The sequence below is a fragment of the Lipotes vexillifer genome, unplaced genomic scaffold (genome assembly GCF_000442215.2).
Source record: "Lipotes vexillifer unplaced genomic scaffold, Lipotes_vexillifer_v1.1 scaffold12, whole genome shotgun sequence".
Taxonomy (NCBI): Eukaryota; Metazoa; Chordata; class Mammalia; order Artiodactyla; family Lipotidae; genus Lipotes; species Lipotes vexillifer.
Genome location: NW_006796716.1, coordinates 3,757,339 through 3,767,802, shown reverse-complemented (window position 1 = coordinate 3,767,802; position 10,464 = coordinate 3,757,339). Strand labels below are relative to the sequence as shown.

Genomic DNA, 10,464 nt, shown 5'->3' with positions numbered 1-10,464 from the left:
GCTTCATCAATGAAGACAGTGTCCTGTGGCCCAGCTGGGGATCTTTAAAACTGTCAATTACTTCTAAACACCAGCTCATCAGGAACACTTGAGCAAAGCCAGGAAGTGAAAAACTTTGGAAAAACCAACAACATAGGAATGTTTATCTTTCTCCCCAACCAGAGCATTAATCACAAAACCTCAGACCTTGTTACATTATTTATTCTTACTTTGCCCCTGACCCACAGGCCAGAGAGCCTTTTCCTTACACACACACATTGGCTGCAGGGGCTCCTCAACGGCCGCCCCTCTCCCCCACCCCTAGCCCCGTGTTTGCTGCCTCTGAATGTGTGTGTAGGGTGAGGGTGGGCATCGGCGGTCCCCTTTTAGTCCTTCTCTTCGCCATGCGTGATGACGTAACACAGGTTCCTATAGTCCAGATTGCCACACACGTCTGGCGGGAAAGCAGCAAACATCTGCTTGATCTGGGGAAAGAGCCGGGAGTCAGCCTCAACCAGGGCCGAGGCGGGGCCAGAGCCTGGGGTCACCCAAGGGCATTAGGCAGAATGTCGCTCCCCTCTTTGGAGAGGGAGGCATCAGGGTGGAGGCCACAGAGGCCAGGCCAGCAGGCCAGGATCCCACCACCCTTGTTCCCATCCTAGGAGTCAAGGGGGCATCATCTCAGCAGATCACGAAAGAAAGGGCGCTTCCCAGGAAGATGCTCGTCAGTGCTGAGCAAGGACCTGAAAAGCCGGCGCTCACCTCGTCCTCACTGAAGCGGTCTGCCTGCGTCATGAGCTTCTCTTTGATGCTGTTCAAGGGAAAGGGTCACATTCAGGGTAAAGGCCACTCTGGATGTAGACACGCGGATCCTGGGGCTGATGGCCCAGGAGGACCCCAACCAGGGCTGGCCCTACAGCCCCCAGATGGCTGTGTGGCCTCGGGCGGCCACTTCAGCTCTCAGCCTCCGTTGTAACGTGGACTCCCCTCTTCACATCAGATGGGGACCCAATGAAATGGCCTTGGGACCCTGAAATGACTGTGGGGGCCACTCTGATGTCCCATCGTACACGAATAATCACCCTCTAGGTCACTGAGGGGAGCCTCTTTGCCCTGGTTCTAGACGCACTGCCTCTTCAGCTTATGAGTTTTGCTGACATCTGTAAGGTGCTTTGGAGTGTGCAAGGTGCTTGCACTCAGCCAAGGGGCAGGAAGGCTACCCAGGTCTGCGTCCTCCTGTGTCTGCCCAGGTCTCCTTTGCTCCTCACAGCCCTGGGAAGTGAGTACTATTATCCCCCTTTTACAGAGAGGGAAACTGAGGCTCGGGAGGGGTACTGATGTGCAGCGGCAGGGTGGGGCCTGTCCTCCCGCGTGGTCCCGAAGAGCAGATGCCCACAGGGTCCAGAGCTGCCCGGGGCCTGGAGGAATGGCCAGAGGTGGGGCATTTGAGGCTGTGGGGGAGGGGCTGGTGCCCCCAGGAGCTCAGAGGGACCCATAGAGCTCTCAGGGGGTGCAGAGGGCAGGGGTGGGACCAGAGGGCTGAACAGGGCCCTGAGCACCCGTGTGCCCTGTGGCGCCGGCAGCCGCCACCCTGCTCCAGACCGACGCACATTTTCCACTATTTATATTACTACAGGACAGTCACAGTTTCCAACTCTCCACGCTGGGGATTTTTCACAGACTCTCTTTCAACCAGAGCCTCCTCTGTGGGCTGCCTGGCAGGCAGCCATGTCTTTCAGATCCCATAGCCTGGGGATGGCGCCTGCGGTTCCCAAACTGAGTCTCCAAAGGGTTCCTCCCAGCCCTGACTTTGCTCTAGTGGGAGGGAAGGTAGGTGGCAGTAGAGGGGTGGGTTCGGGTCACCCCGGGGGGTTCCCCCAGTGCCCCCCTAGGTCTCCAAGATGGGGGTGGGAACCCGGACTCTGAGGGAGGGCTGAAGGAGAGGGCTGCAGCCTGAAGAAACCCTTGGGAACCTCAGGAACCCCTCCCCAACCCCTGAGGAGAGTGTGACTCAAAACTCTGGGGGGTGAAGAGCTGTAAGAATGTCTGAGAGACAAGATAGACCCTCCCCACTTCCTCCCTGCCCCCCTGCCCTCTCCCACCCCACCTCCATCACGTGCTATGCTAATATTGAATAGAAAGCAAAATTAGCCTGCAGCCGAGGCCTCAAGCATCACAGTAATTGGTTACGAAGCCTGTGACTAAGGAAGAAATCTTGCCTGCCCAGGGTCACCCACAGGCCCAGGGAGGCCTTGGAGGCCCTGAAGGGACAGCTCAGGGGTTGGCTCAGAACGCTCAGTGTCTCAGCCCCTGGACAGGCTGCCTCTGCCCGGTCCGCCCTGTCCCGCAAGTCTTGGCTGTCTGCCCTGGGCTCTGCCTGGGCTGAGGCTCCCAGGCATAGCAGGCATTAGCGCTCCCTCCTTCAGTGATGCCAGCCCAGCGGAGGCCGGACAGCTGCCCACGGCCACCGCACTCTCTCTGCAGCCCCAGCTGAGCTGGTTCCTTCCCATGGCTACGCCTCCATCCCCACATCCACTTGGGCCCTGGCGAACATCTGGCTCAGTCCTCTTCCCAACACCCTGGATCCCATTGGTGCTGGCCTCTTGTATTTCACTCACCCATCCACTTGCCTCCATCCCGATGGCCAAGACCCTTGTGGCGGCTGCAGCCCTCTCTTCTCCTCTTCCAGGCTGGCCTCCATGTTGCCCCTGCCTAACTGCTTCTTAGGCTCCCCCATGCCCTCAGGGCAGACCCAAGGTTCAGGGCCCACACAGGCCCTGCCTTCCTCTGTGTGCTCCAGCCAGAGGGATCCTTAGTCATCCTTCAGGGCCCACCTCTACCCCCACCCGTTCCTCCCTCGCTACTGGGAAGCCCTCGCCTGGGGACCCCATGTTCCCCATACACATCCACACAGATGGGGACACCGAGGCCCAGAGAGGGGAAGGGACATCTAGTAATGGCTGAACTGGGCAGGGCAGCGGCCTCCTGGCTCCTGGCTGGAAGCTGCCTGAGATGCCTGAGTTCCAGGCAGGACAGGAGACTGGGCTGCGACCCACCCTGACCCGACCCCAGTCCATCTATCACCTGAGACTCTGGGGAGAGAAAAACCAAAACAGAAGGCAGAGGAGACTTACAAATCAGCCTTGACGAAACCTTTCCCTTCAGTGTCAAACACATTGAAGGCGTGGAGAATGGTCTCCTCTGGGTCCGTACCTAGAAGCAGCATACACAGGCAGGGGGAGCATCAGGATGAAGAGGCCAGGCAGTGGCTGGGGCTGGGGCAGGTCCCATGGCCCCTACAGAGGCCAAGGGCTCAGGGAGCTTCCTCTCCAGCTTCTAGTCCACAGTGAGGCCAGAGAAGGGATGTTTCAGAGAAACAAGGAACAGTATAATAGCCAAGGGCTCTGCATATAGTAGCAATCAGCCTGCACAGATACACCTGGAAAGGCCTACTAGGCATTTACTATGTGCTTAACCCTCCTGCCCATTGGTCCCACTTGACAGATGAAGAAACTGAGGCTCAGAGAGGTTAAGTGACTTGTCCAAGTTCTCACAACTGATGCTATGTGATTCGACTATGGATGGAGGAGAAACAGCTTTTGCTTGGGGGCTGGAGGTGGGGGCTCTGGCAGCGGCACTGGAGGAGTCTGAGAGGTTGTCCAGGCCAGAGGCGGGGCAGGTGGGTCCACGGGTTTGTGGCAGTGAGGGTGGGGGGACAGGAGAGGCAGAGCGCATCCGGAGCAGTTCTGGTTTTATCACTTTTATAGTGTGGGCTTTGGGGAAAGATGTCATTAGAAGAAATGGTTCTACTAACGCAATGGGATTAAACACCCAGCCCCCTGGTGGTACAGATGGGGAAACCGAAGCCCAGAGAGAGGGAGGACCTCACCCAAGGTCTCAGGGACTGTGTGAATGACAGCAGGTGGCCTGGTGACCCTTACCTGGTGCTCTTCTCCCCGTCACACTGACCTCCCTTCTCACTGTGGAACCAGGGGATGTCCCCTTCCTTCTTAAGGCTCAGCTGTGCCATTGGTGAAATGGAGACAAGGGCGGGGTTTGCTGCCCGCCTCCCAGGACCAGTTAAGATAAAGGGTCATTAATGGTCAAGGTCTTGACCAACATCATTACGGCCACAGACACATCTGAGCGCTCTGTGCCAAGTCCATCCTGCAGCTTCGGCACTGTACCCCATGGGACTCCAGCACACTCCTTGTGGTAGGTCCTGAGGCGCCAGTTTGTCAAAGAGGAAACTCAGGCTCAGAGAGGCTCTGTTACTTGCCTGAGGTCTCCAGCTATAAGGGGAGGAAGGGTTTGAAGCCAACTCCTTGAACCTCCAGAGCCCCCTCCTTGTTCTGCCATGCTGTGCTCCTGTTTCTCAGACTGGGTCAGGGCCACTGTGTCTCCTCCATCAAACCGGATCAGGGTCATCTGTGTCCCCCCCGTCAGAGTGGGTCAGGGTCATCTGTGTCCCCCCCATCAGACTGGGTCAGGGTCATCTGTGTCCCCCCCGTCAGACTGGGTCAGGGTCATCTGTGTCTCCCCCGTCAGACTGGGTCAGGGTCATCTGTGTCCCCCCCGTCAGACTGGGTCAGCGTCATCTGTGTCCCCCCCATCAGACTGGGTCAGCGTCATCTGTGTCTCCCCCGTCAGACTGGGTCAGGGTCATCTGTGTCCCCCCCGTCAGACTGGGTCAGGGTCATCTGTGTCCCCCCCATCAGACTGGGTCAGCGTCATCTGTGTCTCCCCTGTCAGACTGGGTCAGGGTTATCTGTGTCCCCCCCGTCAGACTGGGTCAGGGTCATCTGTGTCCCCCCCGTCAGACTGGGTCAGGGTCATCTGTGTCCCCCCCATCAGACTGGGTCAGCGTCATCTGTGTCTCCCCCGTCAGACTGGGTCAGGGTTATCTGTGTCCCCCCCGTCAGACTGGGTCAGGGTCATCTGTGTCCCCCCCGTCAGACTGGGTCAGGGTTATCTGTGTCCCCCCCATCAGACTGGGTCAGGGTCATCTGTGTCTCCCCTGTCAGACTGGGTCAGGGTTATCTGTGTCCCCCCCGTCAGACTGGGTCAGGGTCATCTGTGTCCCCCCCGTCAGACTGGGTCAGGGTCATCTGTGTCCCCCCCATCAGACTGGGTCAGCGTCATCTGTGTCCCCCCCGTCAGACTGGGTCAGGGCCAGCTGTGTCCCCCCCATCAGGATAATCCAGGACGGGATGATGTCTGAGTGACTCAGCATTTCTGAGACTGGCCCTGAGTGACTGGGCCGGGCTCAGTGCTGACCTTGCCAGCCTGGGAGCTCCTAGAGGCAGAGCCGTGGGCTTCCTTTAGGTAGGGTGGCAGGGAGCCAGTGTGCCCAGACCAGAGGCTCAGTCCAGTGCCTGTCACAGCCTGGCCTTGCAGGAGGAGAAGGGGTGGCCATGGGATTATGGTTGAGGAGCTGCTGTGCAGTCTCTGCCTCCCAGGGTCTCTGGAGAGACCTCCGTGCCGGGGCAGCCTGGCTCCAGCCTGCTTTCCTCAGGACTGGCTGCATGTGGACCAGCTGCCCTGGGTTCAGGCCCCATGGCTGGACATTTAGCACACCCGGTCCTCCCTTCTCTCCTCCAGCAGAATGGGCCTCTGCTCTGCAGACTGCAAACCTCGTCAAATGGGCTGCAGAGAGACTGTTTCCCCTCGCTGCTGCTGGGAACCTCACAACAGTGTCCTTGTCCCAATTAGAGGGGCAAGGTAGTGCCTGCCCAGCCCCCCGGCTCCGGTCCCCACCCCAGGCTCAGCCAAGTTTGCATGACAGGCTCAGCTGGAGCTCCAGCCCCGGAGCCCCTGCGAAAATGAGAAAAAGCTGCAGCCCCGGGTCAGAGCTCTTAGCTCAGCTGCAGACGGACACGAGCTCCAGGACTTGCTTTAAAGTCATGGCTGGAGTCACGCATGTCTTTGCCTGTGAGTGTACCCCTGCCCTGCCCCCTGGACTTCTGTGCTCTTCAAGGAGGTGGCCATGGTCCCAGGAATAACCCCTAACAGCTTCCCAGAGGTGGGCCTGCGGGCACTATTCTGTCAGCTGGACAGCACCAGGCTGTCGTGGGTTTAGTGGTGGCCCCCAAAAGATATACCCAGGTCCTCATCCCCAGGACCTGGAAATGTCACTTGGCAAAAGGGCCTCTGTAGATGTAAGGAAAGGCTCTTGAGATGGACTGATCACCCTGGCTTATCCGGGTGGGCCCTAAATCCAATAACAAGTGTCCTTACAAAAGTGAGGCAGAGGGAGACGGAAGAGGAGGGGGCAGTATGACCACAGAGGCAGAGATGGGAGCGAAGCAGCCACCAGAAGCTAGAAAAGGTCAAGAACGGGTTCTCCCCTGGAGCCTCTCAGGGAGCCTGACCCGCCAGATTTCAGATTTCTGGATTCCAGAACTGAGAGAATACATTGCTGGTTTTTTGAGCCGTCAAGTTCATGGTCATCTGTTACAGCAGCCTCGGGAAACCAACACAACCCCCATTTTACAGACAGAAAAACTGAGGTGCAAAGAGCAGATAAGCCTTGCCCAAGGTCACCCTGGGGGTCAGTGGGAGACCAGGTCTTAAGCCCAGTTGCAGCCGAGGCGCCAGGGGAGGGTATCAGGCAGGGGCTGCCTGAGCATGGGATGACGATGAGCCCCACCCCGCAAGGGCAGCCGCAGCCCAGGCTGGCCCTTCCTTCTGACCACGGAACCCCAGCCCGGCCTGATGCTGCATCTCAGGGGAGTGCAGTGGTTAGAGCCAGAGTCGGGGTTACAGTTCCATCCCTGCCACTTCAATGCTGGGACACCTGGAACAGGTGTGGTGACCCGTCTGAGCCTGGGTCTCCTCACTCACGAATGAGGCCCCTGATCCTCTCCCTGGAGGAGAAGCCCATCCTGTACTGGGGTTGGCCACAGAAGCTTCCAGAACGCCCCTCCCCCATACCACCTTCTCCTGTCAGCAGCGGGTGGTAAGGCAGAACAGGCAAGATGAGCCCAGGGCTAGGAAGGTGGGGCTGGGGCTGGGGCACCATCCTGACGGTGGGCAAAGGGCTTTCTCGCAAACTGTCCCACTGGGCGCCTCACAGCCCTGCAAACTGGGGGTCATTACATTCACCCCACTCTGTGATATAGAGGTAGAAACCGAGGCAGGGTCTTGTGTGTGTGTCCCGGGGGCTGGTGTCTGGGGCTGCACCATGTTCTTAGCTGTCGCGTGCATCGGTGGGGGGTACATCAGCACACAGGGCCCTGCCTACCCACACCCACTCGCCCATCCCCTCCCCAGGGTGCCCTGGGGCCTCACTCACCCTTCAGCTTCTCCCCAAACATGGTCAGGAAGACAGTGAAGTTGATGGGCCCGGGGGCCTCCTTCACCATGGCCTCCAGCTCCTCGTTCTTTACATTGAGGCGGCCTAGGGGAGACACCCAGGAGTACAAGGAGGGTCAGAGGGGACCCTGCCTGCAGGCAGCCCAAGAGAGCAGAGCTTGGGACCACGGAGCATCCTGCAGAATCCCCCAGCCCTACTATCTCACCCGCCCCCCACTCAGCCCTAAGACCCTGCCCACCTGCTGGGGGACCTCAGGATGGAGGCACATTCAGCCGTGGTCAGCACTGGGCTGCCCCCAGCCTCACCACCCCCCTGCCACCACCTCAGCCTCCCTGGAAAGGAGAACAAGTAGGTGGTTATCCCCATTTTACAGATGAGGAAACTGAGACCCAAAGAAGCTGAGGCTGAGGCACACAGGAGTGGAAGACCTGGGCCTCAGGGCTCAGGTGCCCCGGGAGGGATGCACTGGCTGCCTGGAGACGGGGACCCGGGTTCTTACGGTCCCAGTGGACAAGCAGATCTCTGGGAGCTTAAGGCTCAGTCCAGAAGTGAGTTGGTTACGCCCCTGTCCCCCAACCCCAGTGCCCCCATCCAGGCTTAAGGCCCATCCCTGGGCCCTCAGAGAAGGCAAAAGCCTCGCTGGCAGCTGAAGACCACCCGGTAACCCAAGTCCCGCCCCTGGATATCTCCAGCCTCTTCCCACCCCCTGAGTCTCCCCCTGCTCTGCCGACCCCTTCCCCTCCCCCTCCCAGCCTTTGCACGGGCCACTACTGCCCCTGAAATGCCCCCTTCCCTCCCCTGGTCAGGACTCCTCTAACACCCGGGAGTCTCCCCTGACCTGCCAGGCGGTGGCCGCCCCTCCTCGGCACCCCCAGAGAACACCAGCCCCTCACATCCCCTGCGCCAACTGCCCTGGCCTGCCCCCAGCCACCAACTCTTTCTGGATGGCCAGGGCTCGGCTCGCCCCCAATCCCCAAGCCTCCGGCTGCTGGTCACCTACCCAGGGCAGCAAAGGTGTCCCTCAGGTCCTCCTTGTCGATGAAGCCATCCCGGTTCTGGTCCATGATGGTGAAAGCCTGGCAGAGACACGGGCACTAAGCAGCCACCGGCCCACCTGCCCAAGCCCAGGCCCTCTCCCCAGAGAGATCCCCTCTGCCTGCAAGGGGCTGTCCTCCCAACCACTGTTGCCTGGGCAACCTCAATACAGGCCCTCTGGCCACCCGGTCACCCAGCTCAGCATGACACCAGCATGAGAGTGATGGTTAACCTGCCCTGGGCTCCTACTGTGTGCCAGCACGTGCTGGGGTTTCGTGCCCATCCCTCATATCATGCTCCCAGCAACCCCATTTTACGGAGAGTGAAACTGAGGCTCGGAGAGAGGAAGGGCTTGCCCTAGGTCACACAGCAAGCAAAGGCTCAGGGAGAGACGGGGTAGGGGCTGCCCAAGGACAGCTCGTCACATCTCCAGAGGCTAAGCTATAGCATGGCAGCCTCTAAGATAGTGATGTCATCACCCCCCAGGGACTGAGGCTGACCCCACGCCTTGCCGGCTCCCTAAGGGCTTTCCGAGCATTCCTGTAACCCTCCCCACGGCTCTGGGGGCGGTTGACCAACCTCTTTAAACTCCTGGATCTGGGACTGATCAAACATGGAGAAGACGTTGGAGCTGGCTCCACCTTCTGCTCTTTTCTGGGCTCTTCCGGGTGCCTGTGAGGTTCCAGGGGAGGCCATACAGAAGCCCCTTCCTGGGAAGGTCCCCCATTCGCCCCACTCAACCCTCAGGGCTCATCTCCTGAATGACACTGCCCGCCCCCACGGACCCCAGCAGACAGGCCAGGCTCCTCAAGAAGCCTGGCAGAGAAGCAGGGCGTTTCCCTGTTTCTTCTTCCCGGCAAGAAGCCAACAGAGCGGCTACCCCGCGGGGCTACCTGCTGCTTCCCCGACAGGCCCCTGACTCCAGAATGCAGGAGGTCAGTGCCCAGGATGCGGAGCAGACAGGGGCGTCTTTTCTAGCACCAGCCACCATGTGGGGGCCCTCCTCTCCTGCCACCCTCCCCGGTGTTCAGGGTAACACCCAGATCCCTTAGCCCTGCGAGGTCTGTCCCTTGTCCGTCTCCCAGAGCATCCTCCCCCCCCCCAACCTGGGTCCCCCCCCCCTCACTTGCTTTGAGCTTCCTTTTCTCCCAACATTTGCTCCTGCCATTCCCACTACCTGGGACACCTTCCCTGCCTTCCATCCGGATGAATCCTCATCCTTCAGGCTTAACTCCCCCGCCTCCTCCTCTGAGAAGCCTTCCCTGACTAACCCCTCCCAAGGCCAACTTAGAGCTCCCCCACCCCCTCTGTCCCTCCCCACCAGTCTTGGGCTTCCACACCCCATAGCACATAGCACACTGTCCTGCCATATCTCCCTGTGTCTGTCCCACTGCTGGGTTCCCCTCCCCCACCCAGGGCCTGGTTCTGATCTGGATTGGTTTGGAAATAGCTGCCCAGAGCTCAGGGCATATCTCAGGGCAGCAGGCAGAGCAGGTGACCACCCACGTGGAGGGTCTCTGGCCAGACTTCCTGCCTCCGTGTGTTTCTTTCCAGATGTCATGGTGCCTGAGAGTCGTCCACTACTGGGCATTTGCTGAAAGCTCTCTGTTCCCAAACCCCTCCAAGGGACCTTTCTCTCAGCAGCCATCACCAAGGTCCCCATGTGCAAGGAGCCCCAGACTTGGCTTGTGATGGGGGGGAAAGGACAGGCGGGACTTCACAAAGGAGGAGGTGGAAGGGGACCCTCCACAGACGTGGGTGTCCCCACACCCAGCTCGGGCCCCCATCTCAGCCCCGTCCACCCCAGAGCCCGGACTTCCCTGGTGCCCCCGCGCCCGCCCCCAGCGCCTCTGCGGTGTCCCCTCCCCCCGGCTCACTCCTGTCCGCTCACCCAATGTCCCCATCCCCGCACTTGCCCCCAACTACCCTGGGTTCCTGGGCTCACTTCAGGAGCCCCAGTGCCCGGCTGACTTATAATTAGCTTTTACTGGGTCCTTTGTCTCCACTAATCCTTTGAAAGGGGGCTGGCAGGGCGGCCAGGACGTTATGATGCTGTAAAACCCCTGTAATATTTATAAATCCCTTCAGACATCATAAAGAAAAGAACCTCCCTGTGGAATTCATCTCACATAATT

The 10,464-nt window shown here is 59.6% G+C and overlaps 1 protein-coding gene across 1 annotated transcript; it reads right to left on the bottom strand.

The window, feature by feature from the left end:
- Positions 1–365: 365 nt before the first annotated feature.
- Positions 366–9,001, bottom strand: MYL10 (myosin light chain 10). The gene is made up of 6 exons (XM_007468819.1): positions 8,909–9,001; positions 8,295–8,370; positions 7,274–7,378; positions 3,114–3,192; positions 742–790; positions 366–464 (listed from the first exon to the last, which is right to left on the bottom strand). The coding sequence occupies exons 1-6, from the start codon at positions 8,942–8,944 to the stop codon at positions 366–368; spliced, it is 444 nt and encodes a 147-aa protein (XP_007468881.1). The 5' UTR covers positions 8,945–9,001.
- Positions 9,002–10,464: the final 1,463 nt, after the last annotated feature.